Genomic DNA, 27,428 nt, shown 5'->3' with positions numbered 1-27,428 from the left:
CAGATTAGGCCTCACTCATTCTTCTCTTAGCGACACCATTCATTTGGCAATAACCACTGAGGTATCACCAATTAAATAAAGATACTATTGTTTAAGTAAGCCACACTGTTGAGGCTCAGAATTTGCAAAGACCTGTTAGAGTTTAACAGCAAGTGAATATTAAAAAACAAGACAATGTTCCACTAATACGAGGATTAAAAAGTCTATCAATACAACTGCAAATTGCAACTAAAAGCCAAAGGACACTCCAAAAAGGAAGAACATTTAATACTCTTTTAAATTCTAAAAACTGACAACATTATTGGCAAGATTTCTGTAGTTTCTGCAGTCATGAAGTGTAAGCAAGAATTAAAAGGCGGAGGGTAGTTACAATCCCCCTCACAATGACTAATACAGTTGTGCATTGGCAGATGAGATGGGAAACATTCCAGTGGCCTTCTTTACAAAGCTGGAATGTTATCATAGTAATCTACATAATTATAGCAAATACCAAAATTGAAACTGTTCTCAAATTTGCCTAGTTTTGTAAAAATTGGGTGATTTATCATGCCACTGTTGTTATTTTGAAGCTGCAGTCAAACATAAAATTACTCATACCCAGGGCTTTTTTAAAATGAAGAGTGGGGGAACTCTCACTCGGGGCAACTCCCAGCAGGAGGTGCTGCCCTCCTGTGCGAATGCTCCTGGGACCACGTGATGACATCACTTCTGGGAAGTGACGTTATCGCGCATGGTGCAGCTGTCCCCGCAAGAGAAAGAAAGAGAAAGAACGGGAAAGAAAGAAGGGAAGGCATGGAAAGAGAAAGAAAGGCTTCAGATGAGGGGGGGGGGAATCCCCCTCCTCTCAGCTGAAGTTTAAAGCCTGTTTGGGGCTTCCTCTGACCAGCTGAAGAGCAGGGACTAAAGAGCTCCTTTCCCACAGCTTGCCAAGCAGAAAGGAGCTCTTTCATCCCTCCGTTCTTCAGCTGGTAGGAGGAACTTCCCCCGATCAGTTGAAGAGCGGGGGTTAAGGAGTTCCTTCGCAAGCTGGTCAGGGCCACCTGAACACGTGAAGACTTTGCTGAGCTGCCGGAACACTGTTCCGGTGTGTTCCGGCAGGAAAAAAAGGCCTGTTCATGCCACTTCCTACTGGTACTCCAAGAACACTAAGAAGTACAATTAAAAACCAACCTGAACACTTCTAAGAAGATCTGTAATAATTTCTGCTGCATGTTGACATCTGTCTGGAGGTCCAGTGATTTGTGCTATCCTGTCTGGAGTTGTTCCATCATCTGAAACAGGGGTAAAATATTTAAAATGTTCTTCTTAAAAATTAGCAAGAACACTGATGTTTCTGTTCTTGTACATATATAAGTAACCCACCTGGTTTAAACTGGATTCTCACACCAGCATCATTCTGTATCTTTTTAATCATTTCTCCATTTCTTCCAATTACAATGCCAACAGCAAATCGTGGTATTGGGACCTTGTGAAATGAAATATTAACAAATTTTAGCTATTGAAATGTTTCTAATTTCACATGCAATTTTATATAACTCAGGACATTATCGAAATATATTTTAAACTTACATGACCCACACTTATAAGGGGATGGAAAACGTTACATATGGAAGGCCAAAGAGAACTGCATAGCATGTAGTAGTTTTTCCAGATGCACAATGTTGTTTGGGAAGATATTTATTATGACAAATTTAGAAAGAATTGATCAAATAGCTAAATGTATTCTAAGGCATTAAAAGTGATTCCTCAAGTACTGTAAGTTTCAGATCTTGAAAACATTATGACACTCCCCAAAGTGTCTAGGTTTTACCAAAATTGTATGGAGATAAATACTGATCAAAAATGCCTCTTGAAAGCATATCTCACAAAAAATTTCTTATCATACTCACATCTAGTCCTTCGTTTCCTCCTATTCTTGACCCATATTCATTGCGTACTTCTCTGAAACCACCTTGATCACGAATGAGGTCTAAAACCATTTCCTTTGCTTGCTAAAAGACAATTAAATACAATTCAGATGCAGTAATCTTGGAGTTCATATACAATTATGGGTATATATAAATGCTCTCCTTACTTGAACTTTGTAAGGGTCTCCTGTGATCCTAAGAGGTTTGTCTGCTCCAGTGTTCTGTGGACCATCCTGAATCATTACCATCTTAACTCCTGCTCGTTCCTATTAAACAAAATAAATCCGTATAGATTATGTAAATTTTGAATTTTCATGCATTTACTCCCTTACTCCCCAAACCACACAACTTACCTGAAGCTGTTTTATTGTCTCTCCACCTTTCCCAATAACTAATCCTGCTTTACTAGCTGGAATCATAATTTCCTGGACTGCATTTCCTGGACCATCACCATGATGGAATCCTGGCGTGGGTCTTCCTTTTTCAACTATCTGGTCAAGTAACCGCTTTGCAGACCTTGAAAAACAGATAAAATTATTATTGTACACATTGTAACAGGATTTAAACACACACAACAATGGAAGCAATTAAAACTTCAAATGTTTCTATAACTAGAAAACTTCATTTTAAAATGGTAGTAGTAGTAGTATTCTTTATTACAGCACTTAGCCAGTACATTTACCATAAAATTTAAGTGCACATTTTACAACCATTTAAAACATGAAGCATATAAGTATATACAATTTAAAAACATAATTTCCTAATATCTATCAAAATTTGTAAAGACCAGGAAGTTAGCATAGATTTTAAAATGGTATTTTGAATGTGCTCCAAATGGTAGATTTGTTTGAATTATTTTGAGGAATTGCAGCTGGTGTTTTAGTGTTTGCAGCCCTACTTGCACACATCTTCTTTTCCTTAGAAAAGAAAAGCCTGTCTTTGAAGGTAAAAGAAGGTTGATTAGGTTGTGGCTGGTGGGCACCGAGTAGGCACAGGGGGTTGTGCTGCCTGACCATGTCCTACAACCTTCAGCTCTCCCTCTCTTCCACAACAAGACTTGCAGCAGCATCTCTCATTCTTTCCCTCCATGGAAGTGTGAGCCAACTCACTGAAGAGCCGGAGCCTGATGTTTCACAAGTGGTGTGAAGCATCTTTTCCCCTTTCCAATGCTCCAGTACAGGCTAATACACCTGACCGTTTTTGTTGCTAGTTGTGGACAATATAGGGCAGTGGTTCCCAATCTTTTTGATATGGTGACCCACAGGTCCAAATTTACTTTGTATGGTGACCTATCCATGGCTGACCCAAGAGACTGAGAAAGTGCGGGTGGGGGACAAGAGAGGGTTGAGAAATAGGAAGATGGCAGAAAGAAGTAGGTGGCAAGAGGCTGTACATCTTCCACAGCAAGGCAGTGAGGCACTGCAGGGGGCTGGACAAGAGGATGGGCTGCTGAAGGAGCAGTGCCAAGACAGAGCCTGCACTAGCACATGCCATTTCACCTCCTCTTCTCCCTTTTCCATGTGCTGAACATCTCCCATACACTCTTCAGTCTATCCCCTCTTTCAACTATCATAAAGTTACTAGTTTCCAAACAGCTTCCCCACCCTCATTATTGTTGCAATGGGGGAGGGGGAGGCAAAATTGTGAGAAGTTAGAAAGAAGCGAGAAAGAGAAGAGGGCAAGGAGCAGGAGCCACCATTATAGCTGGCTGGCCTGCAACTCATTTTCAGAGGCTTCACAACGCACTTTTGGGTCCCAACCCATAGGATGGGAAACCGTGATGTAGGGAAAGAGGGTTATAGAAAACCAAGCAAAAGTAAGGCATCCTTCATGTAACACTTTACAAAGACAGGCTTGTCTTTTCTGAGGCTGTTGCAATGAGCTCTTCCATTTGGTTTCTTTTCCTTCAAAGACTCCTGGGAACTTTTGTTCAGTTATCTGGAAAAATGTGTGTGCAGGGAGGGCTGCAGGAATCCATCTTTAGACTGGGGAACTTCTTTTGTAGCTGAAAGGCAGGCTAAAATGCCACTGTTAAATGAATAAGCTCTGCGAGGCATATCCACACATGCAAGGATCTCATTTTGTTTATGTGCACATGCTCTTCTATGACCGAATGCATGTTTTAGAGAAGACTGGAAGGGCTGGTTACATACACGTTTACAGGACTGTTAAAGAGTTAACCCCTCTCAGAATCAGAAAGCTTTGAGTAGCAGGTTACTCCAAAGTCATCTGACTGGGTAACCTGAGAGAGGATGGAGCTGAGAGAGGTGGGTGGAGAGGAGCTTGGCAGAGAGAGATTCTGTGAGGGGAGTTGAGAGATGGAGTCCTCAGGGAAAACAGTTTTCAACTCTGACCAGAAGACTGGGAAAGTTAGCAGGAGTTTTGGATAGTAAGTGCAGACTCCCAAATGGGCAAAAAGTAAGGGGTGAAACTTCTTAGAGATAATCATCCGTTCTCAACAGGGAGACATCTCCAGAAAGAGGAGAAATCCCTGGTTGGGTGTGGTGCATAACTGCCTGAGAAGGAAGGAAAACACTGGTGTGTGCAGAGGCGGCTTGGGGAACTAAAAGGAAGGTGTCAGGCTTCCTAACCCCAGAAGTGAAGGAGAATACTAAAAATAAAGTATACTCAAGTTCTTCGGAGAAGAAACAAGGGAAATAAAGCCTAACAACAGAAGCCTTAAGTAACAGTGAAGAGCCCAAAAACTTAAGTCTGCAGATGTTCTGACTGTTACCTCAGTGATCTAGCTGTATATATGCTGAATATACTTCTGACTTCATCTAACCTTTTCCCATTAATGTAAATAAATTCCTTAGTTATTTTTGTGTTTTGGTTTAAGGATGAGGAAACATCATATCCCCATGTTTGTTTTGACTATGTGAAACGGGAGAGAGGGTGGCTGTCTGTCTGATGCAAAACATTTGATTAATCAGCAAAACAAATTAATGGAAAAATAACAGGCTATGTATAGAGTAAAGATCTACACTGGAAAAAGGGTTTTGTTATTGTTTATTCTGTGCACAGCATTTGCACTTGTATTGCTCTTTTGAACAGTGATTCCATAACAATACAAAGTATTATAACTTCTCACTGAGAAACTGAGTGTTAACAATAAAAAATTAGGTAGCCACTTCAGTCTAGAGCAAAATCCCAAACCAAAAGCCACGTAATAGTTTTTATTAAGACCAACCAAAATAAGCGTGCAAGCTTTTCAGATTTGTCAGTTTGGATGTTAAAACCAAAGGGGGACAAGAGAAAATTTAGCCACTTCAGAAAGGGAAACATCAATTGGACCATTGCCTGAGAGACCATTTTCCTCCTTTTTTATTGTTGAACATCCAGCTTGATAAAAAGTTTCGGAGAACACATACATTGTGTTATTTTTGTCTGTCTGTTATCAGTTCTCTCCCTTGTGCTCTCCACTCTTATTGTGTCACAATTGCTCAGTTGTCTATGCGATTTAGGGCAACCTCTTATGCAAGCTACCACGTCCTTCTCGACAGGTGAACAACTCTCTGGGTTCTCTCTTCCCTTCTGCCTGAATCCAAATTACACTTAAGCACCACCTTATTGGCCAGTGTTGGAAACAGAATACTGAACCTCTGATCTGGTCCAGCAACGTTTCTTTTATATTCTTGTATCACAACAGCATATCTAAAGTGTTACAGCTGGAAAGAGTAAGATGCATGAATCTAAGATGAAGAGGAACAACTAACAAAGAAGCAGCACTTCTATAACAGATGTGGTACATCCTTCCCTCTTCCTATAAATGGAGCACAATAGCTAAAGCCTTCTTCATTCCTTCAGTCAAGCTTCAATTTGTCACAATCTGGGGATGAAGCAAACTGTTGTTTCCCCAGGAGGCTGCATTTTAACAAAGAAGAATCCTTAAAATGCCAATTTGAGAGGAGGAAACATTACAATTTACCTAGAATCCCAAATTGAGATTTAACAAATGGGAATTTGAATGAACGCTCCTGAAACTAGGAAGTGTTTAATTGTGCATCACACAGGAAAGACAGCAGTGCACAAGCATAAAAGACAAGCAACTGTTGCATAATAAAAGGCGAATGCTATTTTTGCTTCCTTAAACGGTAGTTAGATCAATATATTGTCACTCCACCCAGAGGCTACTAAAAATTTCCCCATGTAGTCTGTAATCTGTTTACATGCTGTGGGCCTCGGCTATTGTCCTGAACTCATACAAGGTCTTCAGACAAGCACTAGTAGTAATTTGAAGTGTGTTAAAAGTGTAACATGTAGAGGGAACCTGTACCATGTAGGTTTCAAATATTAGGATGCTGTTGCTTGTAATTATTTTGCAATGACTGTCCCATGAAATGTATAAAGTGGCCCTAAATGTCTGCACATTTGAAGAGTAGGAACATGGTCCTGGTATGCAAGATCTTGATCTTCCCCATACTCAGCAGAAGAGGAAGGGTGAAAGCAAAAAGCAGCCATCAATGTGAGGAAGAAGACTGGCTAGAAAAGAAGGTGCAGTACCAAAGGGGAAGTACAAGTGGGGCCTGTTATGCCATGTCACCAAGGACCCACAAAAACTTGAAGCCAGACCTGCTTACTATGACAACGAAAATAACTGTATTTGGATCCTAAATTTTTGGGTTGGCTCCTAGATCCAAAGAAAATTAGTCAAGGCCTGTTTTAGTGAACATATTTTCTAATTACTGCTACCACAAAATCTAATTCTCTTCACAGTGTCTTGAAACTTTATTACAGCTAAAACAGAAGTACTGTAGTACTTAAGTAAATATAGGGGGAAACCCGGTGGTCTTCATCACAACAAAAAGCTAACCTCTAATCTTAACCTCCCCAATTTCTCCTAATTCAATTATAGCTTTATGAAGTTCAATTAAATTGAATACTGGAGCTAGCATGAAAACAAGACCAGAATTTCTCCACCACTACTAAATGGTATAAAACGAACATCATATAAACAAGCAGTAAGAACAACTTAATAGACATTTATTTTAACATCATACAACAAAGCATTATGAGAATTTTTTTAAAAAAATTTTTTGTAGTGCCATCACTACAAAGCCTATAAAATATCTAGGAATAAATGTATCAGATTCAGCACAAGATGAGAACCTATATAAGGATAATTATCAAAAAGGGTGGACAAGCATTACTGAAGACTTGCAAAGATGGGAAAAATTGAATAATTCATGCCTAGGAAGAATCACTGCTGTTAAAATGAACATACTACCAAAATTGAATTTCCTGTTTCAAATGGTCCCAATTCATATAGATCAAAAGAAGTGACAAAAATAATAAATGACTTCATATGGAAAGGGACAAAAAACTAGGACTGGCTGTACCAAGTACTAAACCGTATCACCAGGTGGTGACATTGGTTTGGATAACCGACTGGATTATAAATCAGAGTAGAAGACACATCAAATTGGAGACAACAGACGCTAAAGAGGGCATTCATAGTTATTTATGGCTTAAGAAATCACTAAAATCCATTCAAAAGCAGGACGGGATCCATATACTAAAAGAGGGACTATTTAAAATTATGGTTTCGATGCAGAAATAGATTGAGCCCACCAATCTCGCCACTTATGTCACCAATAAACTCTCACTTTGACGCTGCCACCTGAAATAGAATTGATCAGCTCAGCTATGAATCTATGAGACAAGCAAGGAGAAGTGAAAACTTGGCAAGACATTCAAGCTCAAGGGAAAAATATTCCATGGCTGATGTATCATCAAACAGTATCTAGGTTTAAAGAACAAACTCTCAAAGAAGGCGGCAGATTAAGAGAAAAAAACAGAATTCGAATAATTAATAAGCAGTGACCTGAAGCATTCATTAGGGAAAATTTACAAAATTTTACTGCAATACCACACAGAAATGGAGCAAGTCAAAATCTGTAGGTAAAAAGGGATGAAAAACTTCAAAGAAACTATCCCCATGAATCAATGGGAAGATCTATGGACTAAAGTTATTAAATTTACAGATGGTCAGTTATTAAGAGAGAACTGGTATAAAATATTCTTTAGATGGTATGCCACCCCCAAAGACATTGTGAAAAGTAGTAAGGACTAGGGGAGTGCGCTTTGGGTTTCCGATTCAGGTAAAATACCCGAATCGGACCTGATCTGTAAAGATTCGGGATTCCCGAATCGCAGCCAGCATGCTGGCCCCGATTCGGAAATCCCGAATCAAAGCTTCCCGAACCATTTGGGTTGCTTCGGGAAGTCTCAGGGCCCAAGTTTAAAGGGCCCTTTCCCTGCCTCTTGCAAGCAGCAGGTTCCGTTAAACTTCAGCTGGCGTGGGGGGATCCCCCGTCTGCCAGCTGAAGTTTAAAGGACACCTTTCCTGCTGCTTGCAAGTGGCAGGGCCCTTTAAAAGTCCAAACCCTCCCTATCTTGGCCCTTCCGCTGCAGTGGCGGCGGCTCCGGCCTTCCCAGCTGCTCAGTAAGCTGCTACAGTCGCAGAGGCTCCAGCCTTCCCCGCCGCTCTGTGGGGCCATGCACCACTGGATCCAGCCTTCCCGGCTGCCGCAGCTGCCATTTGAGGGGCAGGAAGGGCTGGAGGAGGCAGCTCCGGCCTTCCCCGCCACCCTGCGAGCCCAGAGGTGGTGGTGCGGCAGCAGCCTTCCCCACCCGGCCAGGCAAGTGGGGTGGAGAGGACGCGGGGCTAAGTGGGGGGTGTAGGTGGGAGTGCTGGGAGAAAGCCTACTCCCCTGAATCACTTTGGTATGCTCTGAATCTTTATAGAGCATACCAAAGCCATTCAAATACCCGAATCTGAAGTGGCTTGCCACTTTGGATTTTGGATATTCCCGATTCCCGCCCCCCCCCCCGCTTCAGGTAAACTTGAAGCAGGAAACCCAAATATTTTTGGGGTGCACACACCCCCTAGTAAGGACTTTAGTGGACAATGTTGGAAATGTCAATGCATGGATGCAACATTTTATCAAATGTGGTGGACACGTAAGAAAGCACAAAGACATCGGATGAAGATATATGAGGAGATGCAGAAGGTTCTGATGCTCAGGTCTGAGCTAAACCCGAAAAATATGCTACTAAACTTTTTACAGCATAATGTTACAAAAGAACTGGGAGATCTTTTCCGATATATGTTGACAGCTACAAGAGAACTATATGCAGCGAAATGGAAAACAGATTTGTCCTGGCATGCCAGAGTGGAAAGACAAGATGTATGAATATGCATCAATAGCCAAATTAACTTATGTGCACAACTGACCAATAGTGGAATTCTGGGAAAAATGGAAAGGTTTCTTTGATTACTTAGGTTAAAACTAAGATAAATTAAGGCAATTATATTATAAAGATAAAACACAGAGAAATGACTGATTAAAATTACTGACATTCAAATTTGTGTATAAGCAACTAAGGAGAGGGGATGAGAACTATTATATAATTTAGTTGTGCTGTTATATATTCTGAATATATCTTTCTATTACCTTAATGTAATTCAAATGTAGTGCTTGTATAAGTTTCTATGCACTTTCTACTGTGATATCTTTTCTTTTTAAATAAAATCTTCACTTTAAAAAAATGATGAGAAAAAATAATGATTATCTTCTGACAGAGAGTTCCCCCAGGTTTATTTTACTTCTTTCATATCCTACCTTTCTCCCCAATGGGAACCCAAAATGGCTTACCTAGTTCTCTTCTTCTCCAATTAATCTTTACAACAACCCTGCGAGGTAAGTTGGGAGTGTGTGACTGGCCCAAGATTACCCAACAAAATTCCATGGCAGAGTGGGATCTGAACTTGGGTTAACCTTTAGAGGAAGCAGGTTGGATAATTTTTGAAGTACAGGCTGCCGCATCATTTCAAACTGATAAATATATGTGTTTCTCTTGCTGGAAGTACACCAGGATTAGCTCTCAGCCTATATATCTCCTGACCTCCAGTGACCGGCTATAGCAACAGCTGAGCACACTGCCCATTTTTCCTACTTAGCAAGATGATGAGTCAGAAATATTTTACTGTTCACGTGCATGCAACAGATACTGAAGTGACAGGCCATCCAGATTATGGAAATACAGTTAGCAAAAAGATGCTTAGAAGTATGGAGATCAGATAATGCTGACCAGAAATATACTGATATGCGTGGAAAAAACATCAATGAATCCCTATCTTTTCAAGAAAACAAAACAACATCAGAACCCTTCTTATTTCAGGCTTAATTTCTGACTGATACAGTGAAGTTTTATGTTGACACATGAAATTGAATTGCAAATTATACGCAAAACATGTTAGCCTATTACAAAAAATTAAGCTACCACACTTACTGTACTGATTCTGGTGTCCCAGTTAACATGCAAGATCTTTCAGGAAGACCACCACTATCTATAAAACAAAAACAGCACAGAAAGAATACTAGCAAAAAAGCCCAAAACCCAATAATTAGTGGTTATGTATATTTAAGTACACCTCTGAAAAAGGTATTCCAATTCAATTGTCCAAAATTCATCAGAATTGTAATTACTTAAGTTTCCCCCAAATGTTCTTTTAAATTTTTATTAGTATTTCAAGTCAACTGGCAACTTAGTATTGTGATGCTGATTTTTCCACAACATTAATTGACTGCATTCCATACTTGTCTCTAAAAACAATACATAAAACAATTACCAGGTGCGATCTGTATTTTGCATCCAGATTCTTGCTGTATACGAGAGATCTGTTCTCCTCCTCTACCAATTACTGGAGAAATGGAAAACAAACCAGAGTTACCACACTCATAATCTCTGTTACAGTATCATTATATTGTAATATCTTGAAACTACTTACTGAATCCAACCATGCCATCGGGAACTTTATATTCTTCTGTCATTACAGACCTGAACAAAACATAAACACATTTGCACCTAGATTGGAATCCAAGTTCTCCCTCTACACTATCTAGCTGTATTGTGTATCCTATGAAATTTAAATGCCATATTTTTACTCATTTAACAAGCAAAACGTCAGATGACTGAAATATATCTAGTCCTGACACTCACAAGGTAAAATTGTTTTAAAACCTCTACTTACAGAAGTATTAAAGACTTAAATATGAAAAGCAATTAAACATTTATGAATTTGATCGTTACTTCTATTTATCTATGTATTTCACAGAGATATGGAGTAGCATGTGGCTAGATTTAGATCCAAAGACAAGCAAGATCAAATAGCATACATTTTATGAAGCAATGGAAGAACTCACAAAAATGTAGTAAACGGTTACAAGATAGAATTCATAAGCCCAGAAGAAAACAAGACAGGCTGATCTGTTACTTTCCTTCATTCTAACCTATTAATTGCCCCTTATCACAAGAGCTATATTAATTTACTTTTGTGGCAAGCAACTAAATTTAATTGATGTAAGCTGTATTCTGATCACTCTTTGGGGTTGGATCCTGCCAGTTTCCCCCCTCAAATCACACCCAATTCCCTTCCTTTTTACAGCTGCCATCCTACTCCTTTTCACCAGAGGAAAAACTGATTAAATTCAACCTATATTTCACATTTTTGGCATGTGCGTATGTTACATGATACTAATGAAAGAGGACTTCACTGTACTCTTACTGACAATTAACAATGCTTTGTTAACACTATGCTAAGTTGTCCAATACTTCCTTGTGAACAGTTTGATATGCAGGCACAACTACATCTATACTGCTACCAGCCAAATCAATAGACAATTTCATTTTGCTTTGGCGGGGATAATAACGTAACAATTACAATTCTTCCTATTTGCCTCTAGAAAGTAGCACTAACACTCACCTTTACATTATCACTGGATTGGCTTTTCCTAAAAAATTGTGTTAGAGCAGTGATCACCTATGCTGTCACATCTGTCATTGTGTTTGACAAATTACCCATTTGCTCTTTTCCCAAAGGATCTCATCCACAAAACATCAAGCCAACTCAAGTTTTCTCCACCTCAATGGGGCAGGAGGAGCTTCAGAATACTGCATAAAGCATCACTATTTAGACACTGCTGCCTCCCATCATAAAAGGATTCTTGTCTTGAAATATCCCAAAGTATTATGATTGGCTTCAGCCCCCATGGAAGCCATTTTGAGGCAGGGCTTGCTACACTTCCTTAAAATTCAATAAATACCTATAGGCTGAGCACTAGGGTTGCACACCTAAAAAAAATGTGGTATTCTGATTTAGATTTCAGGATGGGCATAAACACTAGTATTCAACAGTATTTGGGTACTATTTTGGGATCTGAATTCGAGTTTTCCTAAATTCCAGAATTACTCAGGTTCCATTATTCCCTATGGGGGACTTTCTCAGGGGATGGGGGGACTGGTATAGTTGCTTTTCTACCAAACGACACCAAAACTGCAGTGGAGCTAGTGCTGCCTATTCACTAATGACCCCCACATTATATACAAATTGGATCAAGGGATCCAATTCTACAGGCTCCTGAAAAAGGTGCCCACAAACATCCTATTTGCAGGGGTATGGACCTGGAGGAAAAAAATAGTCCTGTAAAAATGCCCCACACCCCACAAAGGAGGGAGGGAAAAAGTAGTCAGCTAGATCCCCAGCTCTGCTAAACACTGCACCTGGCTTGCATCAGCCAGGAACCACCTTCCTCAAGCTAAGCAAGACTCATGCAGCTCAGGGAAGCCGGTTAAAGGGGGAAAAGCAGGGGTGGGATCCTTAAAATGGTGGCCCGATATTCCTGGTTATAAACAGGAGGACACAGACATTGGTATTCCCAAGAATTCCGAATTCTGCTCTCTAGAGACCCAAACACAACGGACAATACCAATAGCGTAGTTTTGGGGTTTATACTTAAGAATGAAGAAGGCACATTTCTACTGGGCCATTCCTGCCCTAGAGACTCTGATCAGATCTCAAAATAACGAAGTGCCCTTCCACAGTGCAACACTGCTTTCACTGAACACTAACAACTATCCAGCAGTACAAAGAAATTTCTAATCTCTAATTATTATTATTATTGCATGATACATGCACGAGCCACTTTTAGTTATAACTACTTTCTTCCTGATTGAGGCTCTCATAATAATAAAACCCATTTCACCATATTGGATTCACTCATTCTGAAAATAATTTCTTATTACATAGAATTCAGTATAGTGTTTTAGAAGTTTCAGAAGAACCTGACAGAAACAAGTTAGTTTCTAGAAAAGTCAGTTAAAAATAGGATCCTACCTCTGTTGTTGATGCATGGGTGGTAACTGACTTCCAAAAGCTAAAATGAAATATTAAATATTATGGCCATTAATTTCACTGAATGCATTGCAATAAAGAACTGTGCAATTTATAGCATGTCAAAAGAGCAGAAAATACAGACTATTATTACTTTAATTCATCTGCATTTATGATATTAACATATGAAATTATAGTAAACCTGCCCAGTCAGTTTAAAATATGACTGTGCAACCTTCTCACACCAAGTACCAGCACTAGATAATGAAGTCTGTAACAATGTTTTATCTATTGGGCTATAGTTAAGAAATTAGGACAGTAAGTATCAAAATGTAAGAAAATGAAGTCAAGTTGCTTTTAAGTTCTAGAAATAATAATCACTGTACCACAATGAGTGTACAATAGAATTTTATAGATATAAGCAAAGATACTGCTGTATTCCAAACTGCCTGCTGGAGAGATAAGTAAAAAGTGGAAACACTGAAAATAACTACTGAAAAGAAAGCTTTATTTAGACTTTATCATCATGCAGAAAAAAATAAGCCACTGTTCTTAAAAATGTAAATAAACAATGAATGTAAAGTATAATAAATGGAAATACAATTTCTTGCATTAACATGCCATGTTTAATACTTATTCCTTGTTTTAGATTTCTGCAATCCTAGTCTTATTACATTGTTTAAGAGATGTCTTCTCAATCTATTGACTTCCCAACTTACATTATGTGATCAGCCTTGAGTCTCAGTGAAATAGACTATAAATAATATAAACAATTTGCTGCTTTAGGAACTAGATGTATATTTAGTATTTAGCTTAACTGTGCAACACTGGACATCATCAGCACATCATCAAACACAGTGGACAGAGCTGCAATTAAGAGTCAAGTGATTATCTTAAATCAATACAACTGAGATAGTAAATATATTCTCGGAAATTCCTATCATCATTTAAGTGCGTCTTATATCTGAAAGATCAATAGCATCGTATACAAACTCACTCCAGACTTTCGAGATTACAAATAACTGAAAATTTACAGGAACTGAACATGCCTCTCAACTATGTGACTGATTTTGCATATTTCAAAATACTGAATTGACATACAAGATTTTAGAATTTGAAGCTGGCAAGTCAGTGACTGTATTGCAAACCAAGGTGCTTGTTAAGTTTATAGGTTGTATTCCTGAACCAAATATTCAAAGGTGTTCTTCATTCCAGCTCAGCTCTTGGCTTAGTAAAAACAGCAAACTTTTGAAGCTGCAGGTTGGATCTGATACACAGGTATAGAGTCAAGATACAGTGTGACTGGAAGGAAATTAATCACTAGTACTGTTCTGCAGATACTTGCCAAAGTGCTTGTGTAGTGCTGCAATAGCAAATTCCTATGGATTGCTTTCATGCTTGTTCAAAAAGAAGAGTACCTTTTGATTCTCTTTAACTTAAGAGTGGTTTATAACATTGTGCATAAAAAGGGCAACAATCTCATGCAGAGTGAACATGGAAAAAAATACTAGGGCACTTAAACAAGTTTTTGTCCAAGCCTTTCTAACTCTACAAGTAGGAGAGGATTTCTTTAAGTTCTAAGCAAATACCAGAATACAGACATAAAGCACAGCCTACCTTCTGAGAGTACAAAAAGGCCAGGAACAGGAGTAAATTGCATTAACTTTTTATTGCCAATATGACACCCTAGTTGAGCTATCAATTAATCTGGATATTAACTAGTAAAGTTATACCTCTGAAGCCAGTGGGCTTAGGTGTAGGAGAGCACTGTAATTTGTATACATTTTGAAAACGGTTGTACCAAATAACATAATGAAGTCTCTAACATGCTATCATTTTACAATACTTACTCCATTGTTCTTTGGGTGATTAACCCAAACTCACAAATATTAAGTTATACATAGGGGTGTGTGATTCGGGTTTCCAATTTGGGAAAAATACCCGAATTGGACCTTGGATTCGCAAAGATTCAGGATTTCAGAAATGGCCCCAGTGTGCTGGGACCATTTCGGAAACTCTGAATCAAAGATTCCTGAAGCTATTAGTATAGCTTCGGGAAGCTTTGGGTCAAGGAGTTTAAATGCCCTTTTCCCTGCTGCTGAAGCAGCACAGAAAGGGGCATTTAAACTCCTGAATCTGCTGCTTGTCAGGGGTTTCCCTGACGAGCAGCTGAGTGCAGGCTGCAGGGCTTAAAATGCCCCTTTCTGTGCCACTGTGCAGTGGCACAGAAAGGGACATTTAAACCTCTGAATCAGCTGCTCATTGGGGGAGTTCCCTGGCCCTGTCAGCAGCAGGCGAAGGCGGCAGCGGGGAGGTAGGCTTAAGCCTGCACCCTGCCGCCGGGCGCTCCATTCGCCTGCTGCTGACGGGGCCAGGGAGTTGCCTGGCCCCATCAGCAGCGGGCAAAGGTGGCATCGCTGACCTGATGTCAGGGAGATGGACAGACTCCCCCGTCTCCCTGGCATCGGGTGAAGAGGAGGCAGCGGCCGGGGGGGGGGGGAGCGCTAGTCTTAACTAGCCCCCCCACTCACTGACCCGATGCCAGGGAGACAGGGAATTCCCCCCCCCATTGGGTTAAGAGGAAGCTGTGGGGACGGGGAAGCTTTGATGTGCTTCGAATCTTTTCAGAGCATTTCGAAGCAGGCCAAGAAGCAATTTCTGAAGCAGCTTGCCACTTCGGAAATTGCTTATTTCCGACTCTTAAATTACGAAGCGGGAAAACCGAATCTTTTTTTGCTGCACACCCCTAGTTATACATATTTGCAGTTACCCACAAGGCCCTTTGTAATGATTTTAAGTAAATGTGTGTATGTGTCTTTAAATGCTTGGTGTGGTATAGATGAAGAGTGGGGGTGAAAGAGAGGGATGAGTGATATGATTGGTTGATGACTGAGAGTGTGCGCAGAGTGAATGCAGTTTTAGACCTAGAGTGGAGAGAAAATATTTAGTCAGGGCAAGAGAGGAAAGCTGTGTTCAGCCTTATGTTGTCTGAGAGAAATACAGCCTATGTGGAAACCTGAACCGTGCGTTTGTGAAAGAACATTCAGTCAGGAAAAAGCAGGCAAACTGTGTGTGCGCCTGAGAAAAGGTTTTACTTGTAATTGCGAGTGAAATTAATATCAAAAGCAGGCAAACTGTGTGAAGCCTGAGAGAAGATCTATGTGACTGGGTTTAAGTAAAGTAACTTTAAGAATTGAGAACTACTATTTTGAAAGAAACCATCAAGTTTTAGAAATAATATGAAACCGATACACTTCTTATAAAAATATGTTTGTTTTATATATTCCAGAGTATGTCATTCCTATATCCCATTCCTACCCTCAGGGCCACATAGTACCACAAAAAAGCCTAACTCTTGGGCACGTTACTAAAAGGGGGAATTTAAATAAAATACCTTGGAATATAATATTCCTGATGGCAGCAATCTACCTCGAGGGTGTAGGAGAAAGATTAAGGGCAAAATCTACCCAAGAGAAAAAAGGGTCGTAACACCCTTTTTACAGTGAATATTGGGGAAAATACAAGGGAGTGAAAAATAAACACATTTTTGATCAGAAATCTGAATCAAAATTTTTAAGAGGACCCAAGGACTGAACTCAGTTGGCAAATCTTATCAGTAAAACATCATGAGAGCTCATGCCTCTTCCTCTACAGGAAATTCAACAAGCAGCTAAAATTACAAAACTAGCTTTCAATTAGCCAATCCCATACCAGGTTGTGGCAAGCAACATCTTTATCTAGGGCATCAGGTCTCTACTGCTATGAGACATGTAGCTATTCTATTATCTACACAGAACAGGACAAGGACGGCTACACTGAGACCCAGTCTGGTGTAGTGGTTAAGAGAGTGGGACTCTGATCTGGAGAACCAGGTTTGATCCCTCACTCCTCCACTTGAAGCCAGCTGGGTGACCTTGGGTCAGTCACAGCTTCTAGGAGCTCTCTCAGCCCCACCCACCTCATAGGATGTTTTCTTGTGGGGATAATAATAACCTAATAAACCGCTCTGAGTGGGTGATGTCATCCTGAAGGGCGGTATATAAATCGAATATAAATCGAATGTTGTTGTTGTTATTTGTTGCTGTTGCCCATCTACTTTAGAAAGATACTAGTTCTCTAAATCCATAAACAAGACAAAGAACTCACACGTACAGAAGGGGAAAAAAAGGGAAGGGATAAGCCTAAATCTGAAAAAGGCATATAAACAGGGGCCCCAATTTTTTTGAACCTTTGGAATGCTGTAACAGAGTGGTGACCAACGAGTATAGAGCAATGGTAACAGAGTGGTGGGCACAACTAAAAATGGCTGCCACAGGAGGTGTGTGCATGCCCCCCCGCCCACACACACAGAATGTCCATGTGCAGGTCAATTTTTAAAAATATACTACCTGTTTTCTAAAAACACTTGGCAAGCACCAGGTAAAGTTATGAAAGTCACCATGATGCCCATGGGGACCAAGTCAGGGGCCCCTGGTGTTGCCTCCATACTGTAACTTGGGTGTTACACAAAGCATTGAGATGGAGGCTATATGTGCATAGCTCTCCTCCCCTTACAACCTAAAAAGCTAGAGCTATGCGTGGAAAATAAGCAGCCATTCTTAAAGCATTTCTAAGTAATCACGTTAGGGCAGTATTATGATACATGTGATTCTCCATCCCCCTAGTCTAACAGTCTGTAGTTACACATTCAGACTATGCAGAGCTTCTATAGCACTGTTCTGCTTTAAAAGGCTCATCTATGGAGTCAGGCCACAAGGTACTCTCTTCCTCTTTCAGAAATCAAAGCTTGAAGGTTGCTTCTGTGCTACGTAATGTAGTTCACTGCATAAAATAAGGATAAAACAAAAGCAACTACACATGCAGCATTATTTCTCGTCGAATTCTGAATTTTGGAATGCTAAGATCCTTGCACATTCATATTAGTACTTTTAATAGGTCATCCCATCCCCTATACTGAGCTGAACAAAAGTAGGGTGTGAAACGGAGCGAACAACTGCTATTGGTGATGGGGGTACTGTAGACAACAGAACATTCAGCTGTTCTGCTGAATTCATGTAACCATTACATGTACAAAATTCAATGGTTTGCAGCTGTGATTTGCAGAACAGGACACAGAACACCCATTTTGAAAATATACCTAAGAATTTAAATGAGTTAAAATGCCATACTTACAGTCATTATTTGGAGGAGCAACTTTCTTAGGCTCAGGTTGATCTGCAAAATTAAGATTTTTATAAATTTTTGGAGTCAAGAATATAACAACTTAAATAAACGGCTGTTCCAGCAGTGCAAAAATGCAACTTGTCCAATGCATTTTAGCATGTTTTTGAATTTCAGGTAATAGGTCATCTAAACAAAGAAAAATCTTATATGTTTAGCACTTGGTTAGTATAGTCAGGGGGAAAAAATGCGAAGTATTTCCATTTATCAAATAAAGTGTTCAATGGTTTAATAAGGCACACAGGTTTAAACACACTATTAAGGATGTCCAGTCACTAAAACATAGCTAATAAACATTTAACTGTATTATTAGTAATTTGACACTAAAGCTAATGATGCTTCTGTAACAAAAACTGAAAAGACCACCATTGTGAGAAATAATCATTTTACAATTATGTCTGACAACAACCACAATACTAAATAGAAAATCAAAATTTAAGATGCAACCAACACATAGCAATACAATCTCAATCTAGTAAACTGTTGTACAGACTTCCTAGCCAAATACTGAAAATTTCAAGGCATAAGACTTCAAAACAGCAGATTCAAAGCCACTACTATCGCTACTATCCAAATCCGTTTAGTATGAGTGAAAATCGCAGATAACCAGTATCTAATAAAATTACTTCAAATGTTTCCTTCCCACCCCATATTCAGGAATATATGATGAACCATCATAATTAAGTGCAGCAAAAGTCAGACACATATTCCAAGAAATATTTGTGTCATCCATTTCAAAAGATCCACTAGTTCATTTCACGTTTACATACTAAACACAGGTAATAAATAAAAATTCCTGCCTTTAAAAGGAGAGGGCATTCCCTCCCAGTGTGTTGTACTGCTCGGACTTGTCCAAGAGCCATCTACACATAAAATAAAAAGAATACATTACATACATCATTTGAAGCATCATTAGCTCATTTTTGAATATTAAAAGCCTCACTATTAATAAAAAGGCACTTTAAAGTACACGAGTACTCCTTGTCAAGAGCCTTGATGTTCTGTAAACTAAATCATAAACCTCAAAACCTACATATACCTCCAAGATTTGAAAATTCTCTTCATGGATTTTACAAACATTACAAATTACTTTTTGAGTATAAACATATAAAACTCTATTAGTCCACAAACACAACTTTCTTTTTTAAAAAGACATTTGCTACACATTTTGGAAACGTCTTTTAGAACTGTTTTCCAAGCAGCATTATCAGTCTGAAGTTAAAATAAGTCCCTTCCCTCCAAATTTAGCTTTTAATGCTTCACTTTCTGGGGAAATGCATAACATTAAAAAAAAATGTTGCATGCGCACAAAGCAACTTAAAATTCCAGACCGAGGTTTAAAATTCCCATCAATGAGCATATAAGCATAGCATGAAGTAATCAAGAGCATTACATAAACTGTTAATCCTATAATACAAAGATTTCAAGTCCATACATACTACAATGTATTTTAAGCTATAAATCTTTCACCTACCGTAAGACTATTTTTTAAATCGTATTGTCATTGCAATCCACTCATGAAAACAGATGCAACCCCATAATCCTAAAACCTTCCATTAAAGTTATGTATAAAGATTATTTCATGTTTGAAATTGATGGCTCAGTCTTCTAAGAAACCACCATTAAAATAACTGAGAGATGGTAGCCTAATACACATTTTCACTCTCTTCACACAGGTGAAAGGATGTTTTTGAGAACTGAATATATGAGAAGTTTGGGTATTGATGAACAGCATACCTCCATCTTCAAGAGGTCTTTTCTGTCCCCCATAACCGTAATCATTTGAATTCACCGATGTCCCTGATTCACCTCCAATTTTTGCTGCAATCTAAAGGAAAAAAAGAACACAAGGAGAAATTCAATCTTCTGACTTTGCATATACTCAATGAAAATATAGCAATAAAAATGCAATTATTTACACTTTTGCCTTACAGCACACATTAGTAACCACTTAAACTTTAAGCTGCATTGAAAATAGATCCCAGCTAATTGTTTGGAAGTGTTACACATACATTGTGTGTAACACACAAATACCAGGTATGGTGAACACATTTTTGTAGACAGTAGAGGTAGAAAGTGCCATCAAGCCATGAATGTCCTACGGCTGAGGTTTTCAACGCAAAAGAATAACAGAGGTGGTTTGCCATTGCCTGCCTCTGGTCTTCACTGGAGGTCTCTCATCCAATTACTAACCAAGGCCCAGCCTGCATAGCTTCCGAGATCTGACAAGCTTATGCTATTTAGGTCAGGATCTTTGCAGCCAATGGTGGTTAAATTTTGTAGCTTCCATGACAAACTACTAATTTAGTTTAATCTTGAAATCAGAAATGCAAGTATTATTTATTAAAACACAGTGGGGACTACTGTCACTATTTACATATAAACCCTACAACATATAGCAATCACCAAAATGATTATGGAGTTGGATGGGAACTGACCCATCCCACAGCCACTGTCCCCACCCACTGGGTTGGATCCAAACCAAACTGGCAATTTCTACGGATTCCACTTTCCCACTGAAGACCCGCCGCCCCACAAACGTCACACAAACATGAAGGTGCTGAATCAGACCATCAGGAACAATATTGTCTACTTAGTGGGTCTCTCAGGTAGATTTTTCACATCACCTACTGCCTAGCCTTTTTAACTGGAGATTGAACCAGATACCTTCTGCATACCAAGCCACAGCCATTCCTGAATCCCCTATCCCCCAGAAGAAGCATTTCATGGCCGGGGGTGGGGGAGGAGGAACAGTTTAGTCTGGATCCAACCCACCAATTCCAAAAGCTTGCAATCTTAACTAGATGGAGACTTGGAGAAGGCAAGGATATCAGTCTGCTGGATCTTCTGTGAGAATACTTGGGAGGGGGGGGGGGGAGGGAACAGTGTAATCCTAAACAGAGTTAATACCCTTCTAAGCCATCACAGCCAATGGTTTCAGAAGAGTATAAATGCTGATGATCAATGCACTGTAAATTTACCAGCCCATATTATTCCTAGTCATCACTAGTACAGAGCAAAAAGCTTGCGCACAGACAAGCCCACTATACCACACTTATTGATGGCACTGGTGAACCCCTCTTTGTAAGATACACAAGACAAACCTGATCTACTACTGAGTTGTTCCAACTTCTAAAAAGTCTTCCAGTTTAAGATAGGGCATTGAAAATCAAACTCTGAGTTCACTGGGATTTATTTCCAAGTGTTCATGGGCTTTAGGGTACCAACTTTTAATTTCATACAGGATGTGAAATAAAACAATGGCACAGAAGCCAGAATACAATTATTTAATTTATTTAAAACATTTTATGTCACCTTTCCACCCAAATAAGGTGGCAAACATAAACATTAAAACAGCATTTAAAACATATAATCCAAAAAAAGAATTCAATGATACAAACAACTTCAGAACCAGCAAGGAGAGCTAATATTATTACGGATGGACTGATATTTTTTAAAATATACCCTGAATATTAAAAACTCTTCACACAGAGCAGTAATCTACTTTCAAGAATCTCTCTGCATCCACAAAAATGACAACATAGGAAGGCTAGGATTTTATAGACATTTACACAAAGCTGCTTAGCACTGAAGTACCCACTAAGCATGTGAAAAATCACACTGAATGGTTATATACCCCTTAGATACACACTGAAACAGTGCAACTACAACAGGGTTTGAGTTCAGTGACCTTAGAGACCAACAAGATTTTCAGAGTGTAAGCTTTCAAGAGTCAAGAGTGTGTTTCCAGATGGCTATTTACAGATAAGTTGGTTCGGCTCTCAGCTATAAAGAAAAAACACAGCAGCTGTAGTTTGTGCAAAAACTTACTGCAGCACAAAGTAAGGACAGGTAGAAACCTGAATTTTCTTCAAAAAATCTCTAAATGGTCTAAACAAGTTACCAGGAAACAATGGTTCCGGCAACAACAACAAAAAATTTAATAATATTACTGCTAAAAATTTCAATTACTTCCAACAGCAGCTAATTTGCCTTTTTAGGATAATCCAACCCGGTATAAAGAAGTGAACAGGGAACTGAGCACATGCACACTTAACTTGGGGAAATGTACCTCTGGCCATCATTTATAAGGGGGGGGGAGCAAAATGGGGGCACGGAGTTACAAAAGAGACAAGATGTTCCGACTGCTGGATGAATGGGATTGAGAGCGAATAATCACAACCGTCGATTAGGACGCACCACAAATCCTATAACGGATACGAGTTACTGTAACGGAAAAGCCCATGGAAGCTTTTCATTCGAGTCGGCGAGTCACGGTATCCTTTGACTCGTGAAGAACGTAACAGGGGCGATGCCGCGCCTGCGTGCGTGTGAACAGAGCACCTCGCTTCGACGACGAGCGCCGATGAATGCCTGCCTTATCCGACGTACTGAAAGCGGTCACAATAGTGGCGGCTGAGCAGCACTCGGGGGCTTACACCGCTACGGGCTGAGGCATTATAGGCAGATCAACTCCTCAGTTTTTCTCGAAGGCCAAAAGAAGAGCTTCGACTGCCGGCGCTCCCGCCTTCGCCCCAACCTACGCGTGTCTAAAGGGCATCGCTATCACGAGAAGGTTGAGAAAAAAGGAAAAAGTAGCAAGAAAGCATCGGCGGGCCGCCGAAGCCTCCTCCCTGCGCCACCATTCTGGATAAGAGAAGGAAATGGAGGCCCCACACGACTCCCCCTCCCCCACGTCTTTGTGAAGCGATCTGAGCCGCCTCCCGGAAAGCACTTAGAGGCCTACGAAACGACTCCCGCCTCAGCCCCAACTGGGCCGCGGGAATCCTCCTGAGAATCTACGGACGCGGGTTGAGGGGGCTCTAGCCATCCTTGCACACGGCGTCGAGTGATAGGTGGGGAGCTCCGCGGCCTGCTTAAGAGCCTCAGAGTCCAGGTCGGCCTAGGAAATGGCATCCCTCGCCTGGGATTTACAATACACACCTGCCTAGCCCGTTGCAGCGCGTCCTTAAAAGCGTCATTGACTCCCCCGCCACCTCCTCCGCCTCCCCCGGGCGCGCCCGAAGAAGGAGGGGGTACCGTAGAATAATCCGCCATGTCCGCTTCACCGCTTCCTACCGCGCTCCCTGCTTGCCAAGAAAGAAAGAAAATGGCGGCGGGCGGGAGCCTTTCACATTCCTTCGTCGCATCGTGTTTCACGAGAGGAGGGGATACTGACTCAAGCCTCGCGAGAATTCTTTTCAACGATCGTGGGATTTCGGAGGGAATCTTCGGAGGAGGGAAACAGCATGAGAAGAGTCTCGCGAGGGGTGCATCACTATTTCCAGGACCCGGACGTAGAGCGAACGGGAGTTGGTTGCTTAGGGATGAGCAAAGCATCTGAAGGTGGGGGAGCGGCGCTTGATTTCCTCCGCGGCGAGATGAGCGAATGACCTAATAAGGAGCTTCTGTCTCGCGAGAGCTCGCACAGGAGTATTTTGTTTTCTTTTGACGGGTTTTCAGCCAGCGCGTTCGGACCGTAACGGAGTGAGGTAATTTGCGGGAGCTGCTGCGGTGGACGCTGCCAACGTGAATTGGCAGTGAGTCCAAGTGAAGCAGAGGCGGTGGGCTGGGCTAGAGAGGTAGTCGAGGCAGAAAGAGTTAAGGAATCCCGTCTTTAGCCACCGTTAGCTCTGCTGGCGTGGGATATACTGCAGGACCTTGCGGCATCCGCTGTTGCTTGCGGGTTTACAACACATCTGGCTGCTGCTGGAGGTGAATTGACACGAGAACTTTATATTTACCCGCAAAGTGCCCCTGTCTAAACGCGTTTCTACTCAGACTGCCTCCAAAAACTATCCACGACCCAGTAAAAGTATGTATTACAGAGCTCGAAGAGTTCAACTTAAGTGACGGTAGGTGTTCGTGACCCGGCAAAGATGGGTCCGACTTGAAATAAATCTGCTAGAAGAGACAAGTTGACAGTGAGGTCGTTAGAGGGTTAGGCTAGTACTGAGTTCGAATCTCCAGTCAGCCAGGAGATTCTTTAGGCGGCTTACACTTTCAGCCTAATCGGTTAAAATGCAGAATTCCTTGGAGGAATTCTACTAATTCTACTAATAGATCCAATAAATGTCATTACTTTTCTTGTGGTGACAGGAAAAATGCATTGTGGTCCTGAACTCAAAAGTTCCAAAGCACAGGAAAAGATCTTTTTAGGGTATGCTTCTAAGCATTACCAGGATGTGAGCAACATGAACATCAGCTTAGCTTACTGTCTAGTGAATGAACATTGGCTTGTTGGTAAAAGCTTGTTTCTTAAATCAGTGCAGTAAGTGATTAAGAAGAGTTGGTTATTTTAGACTGTAGAACTAGATGGAAGAATGTAGTAAGTGCCAGATTATGTTCCAGCAAACTCTCAGACTTCTCCAATATTTATCAAAGATCTTTCAATTAAACCATCATTCATGGCAGACAAGCTTCCTTTAAAGACAAGTTGTTTATCATTGTTGAAATTACTCTGCAGTGCAAAGCTACAGGTAGGTGCTGGCTAACAGATGAACCCTTCATTCATGGAAAGCATCACTGTGTTCAATACCACCCTGAACTGAGTGTGCACCCTGGATCAGAATTATCTCCAGCCACTTAGAGCTTCTGAATAAATATGTGGTGTTGGGCTGTGTAAAACATAGCTTGATGAACTGAATGTGACCTAGTTTTTAGGTTCAGTTTTATTAATTTACACATCCTGTTTTTTATATCTGAAAGATGTATGCTGCTTTCACTCCAAGCCCAGACTTGTTTGTGTTTAAAAGCAGAGATCTTGAAGGACATTGTTCTTCCCATCTTTGATGGGGTTCAATTGAACCTGGCTGCTAGAGAAGCAAGTACATGCAGCTGTTAAAAAGGCCTTCTCACAACTCAGACTAGCCTGGAAGATGGTCCCCTACCTCAGCAGGGCTGATATGGCCACCTAGATTCATGCCATGGTAGCATTAAGACTAGAATATGGTGATTCACTCTATATAGGTCTCCCCTCAAAGTTGACTTGGAAGCTCCAGGTGGTGCAGAACGCTGCAGCTCATTTCCTCTCAGGAGGTAGATGGAGCATGTATATTGTTTCTATTCTGCAGTCACTCCATTGGCTTCACATCAGTTTCTTCGTGATGCATCTGATGAAGAGAGAACTGTGGTTCTTGAAAGTTTATGCTACAATAAAGTTGGTTAGTCTTAAAAGTGCTACTGGACTCTTTATTATTTTCTGACTACAGACTAACACGACTAACTCCTATGACTCTACATCAGTTTCTGGATTCAATTCAAGGTCATAACTATCACATTCAAAGCCTTTCATGGCCTTGGACCCTCATAGCTATGCAACCACCTCTTCCCCTGTACACCACAGCAGCTTCGTTCATCTGAACAGGGCCTTCTGCTGATACCAGCCTGCAACTGGTCAAATCAACAGCTGCCCACAGACGTGCTTTCTCTGAGGTTGCTCCCACCTTAAGGAATGGCTTGCTTGAGGAGATCAGGAAAGCTCCCACTCTCTTGGCTTTCTGCAAACTATGTAAATCTGAGTTATTTAGGAGGGCTTTCCACCCAGACTATAGAGCTGTGAGGTAAGACGTAGTTCAGACAGATGCATTAGTTCGGGCAGGGATTACACACTACTTCATTGGATATTGTCTGTTGTACTGTCTGCTGATGTAGACATGTGCCTGGTATGGAGTTTCCATGTTGCTAAACATGCCATGAAAATTAGTTATGCTTTGTTTTAGAAAGATTTCATCTCTGTGCTTGGCTTTATGCTCCCCACCCAAAACTTTTCTGCTTCCATATCCTATTGTATCTCTTTCAATGATTTTCTAAACTGCTCTTCATTATTGTACTTTGCTCAATGAATGTCGTAATTGTTGATTATATTTTATTTTCACTTGCAATTGTGTGATATGCTTTGGATCCCTATGAAAAATATTGGCAATAAATGAATAAATAAATGTAACGTTAACATCTCAGAACACATGTGGAGTATGTTTTCTTCATATGTGAGTTACCGGCATTAGTTTTTTAATTTTCGGGTAAGAATTTCCAGGTCAGAATGTGTAACTTTAAGGTGGGTCAGCATTACTTCTCCCCAGACAATTAAGCACTGGAGACCTGGTTTACAGGAAATGAATAATACTGTTTATTTTTGAAATGTCATTGAAACATGATTTTAATGTTAACAGTGATATGATGAGTCTATTGGCCCAAGTCTCACAGGGAGAGCTTTTCTATTTCCAGTCTCTTTTTTTCAAAATAACGGTGCTGAAAGGAAGTGTTTAAAATTAGGCAGCTGGTTAAACAGGTGTGCACACAAGAAGATCCCACCTAGGCTCAAAGAGATAGCAATGAAAAAAAGAACTTTGCATATAAGAAGCAGGAAGCTGCCATGGGAAGGTCAGAGAGCCTGCACAGACATCTGCATGCTAGAAACTGAAACCAAGAAAGTTGAAATGTTGTCCAAAAAGTTACTGACCTTTAAAACTTTGGTAATAGTAGAAGGCTTGAGAGGAGAGCTAATTTGTCATGTAGGGATTTTCAGAAGTTTGGCCATGATTATGTGCATGCCCTGCTGCTGTAAAGCCACAATATATTTGTAAGATGTTGTTGTTGTTCTTTACAATTGCTGAAGCAAGAACTTAAACTCCATGAGCCTGTTCCAGGCACCCGTGTCTTCTACAAGTGATAGCTTTCTAATATTTTTAAAATATTAGCATTGTTTAGTGACCTCTAGTGGTTATAGTCAGGTGGTACTATTTGAATAATCATAGTTTTAACTTTTTTTAAAAAGTACAGCTGCAAAATTAGTAATCAACCATGAGCTAGAGTGGGTAATACCTGTTAAATTTCATGTAACACATTCTAAATCATAAACACTGGATGTTCAGGCAGCCTTTACAGGGTTATTTTCCTTTAAAAGAAAGAGCATGAGAGATTAAGAGCTCAAATTCAGGTTTTATGTAGATGACTTTTTTCCTTTCCAAGAAAATGTATCTGTAGTTCTGTTTATAGTTTACTTTGAATGCACATACAGTCCATATATATTCTGTTTGATTTTCTTTTTACATGTTTTGAATGTTCTAATGTTACATCTAACAATGTATGGCTGAATGTGTAACTTTAAACCCCACATTAGTCCA

The 27,428-nt window shown here is 40.3% G+C and overlaps 2 protein-coding genes across 15 annotated transcripts in view; one reads left to right on the top strand and one right to left on the bottom strand.

The window, feature by feature from the left end:
* FUBP1 (far upstream element binding protein 1) overlaps positions 1-23,451 on the bottom strand; it is a 39,870-nt gene extending 16,419 nt beyond the window's left edge. For 7 of the 12 annotated variants that reach the window (XR_008597105.1, XR_008597106.1, XM_054981616.1 and 4 more), the window contains exons 1-13: positions 23,248-23,451; positions 20,041-20,131; positions 19,104-19,166; positions 18,256-18,297; positions 13,087-13,126; positions 10,702-10,751; positions 10,543-10,614; positions 10,203-10,260; positions 2,261-2,423; positions 2,075-2,173; positions 1,890-1,991; positions 1,363-1,465; positions 1,171-1,271 (exon numbers count right to left, since the gene is read on the bottom strand). Coding sequence is in view for 10 of the 12 variants with exons in the window: in XM_054981616.1 (XP_054837591.1) it covers positions 1,171-1,271; positions 1,363-1,465; positions 1,890-1,991; positions 2,075-2,173; positions 2,261-2,423; positions 10,203-10,260; positions 10,543-10,614; positions 10,702-10,751; positions 13,087-13,126; positions 18,256-18,297; positions 19,104-19,166; positions 20,041-20,131; positions 23,248-23,361 (1,098 nt within the window). In the remaining 2 variants the exon portion in view is untranslated. The remainder of the gene's footprint in view (positions 1-1,170; positions 1,272-1,362; positions 1,466-1,889; positions 1,992-2,074; positions 2,174-2,260; positions 2,424-10,202; positions 10,261-10,542; positions 10,615-10,701; positions 10,752-13,086; positions 13,127-18,255; positions 18,298-19,103; positions 19,167-20,040; positions 20,132-23,247) is intronic. The other 5 variants (XM_054981620.1, XM_054981624.1, XM_054981626.1 and 2 more) reach the window with 3 other exon arrangements.
* A 138-nt stretch (positions 23,452-23,589) lies between these two features.
* Positions 23,590-27,428, top strand: part of DNAJB4 (DnaJ heat shock protein family (Hsp40) member B4) — a 38,685-nt gene continuing 34,846 nt past the window's right edge. Inside the window, exon 1 of one of the 3 annotated variants that reach the window (XM_054981798.1) lies at positions 23,590-23,795. The gene's annotated coding sequence lies outside the window, so the exon portion shown is untranslated. Of the gene's footprint in view, positions 23,796-23,868; positions 24,019-24,051; positions 24,119-27,428 lie in introns of those variants that run through there. The other 2 variants (XM_054981799.1, XM_054981800.1) reach the window with 2 other exon arrangements.

This window comes from Eublepharis macularius, chromosome 5 (genome assembly GCF_028583425.1).
Source record: "Eublepharis macularius isolate TG4126 chromosome 5, MPM_Emac_v1.0, whole genome shotgun sequence".
NCBI lineage: Eukaryota > Metazoa > Chordata > Lepidosauria > Squamata > Eublepharidae > Eublepharis > Eublepharis macularius.
The sequence above is the reverse complement of the archived record's forward strand: the minus strand, read 5'-3'. Positions and strand labels throughout refer to the sequence as shown.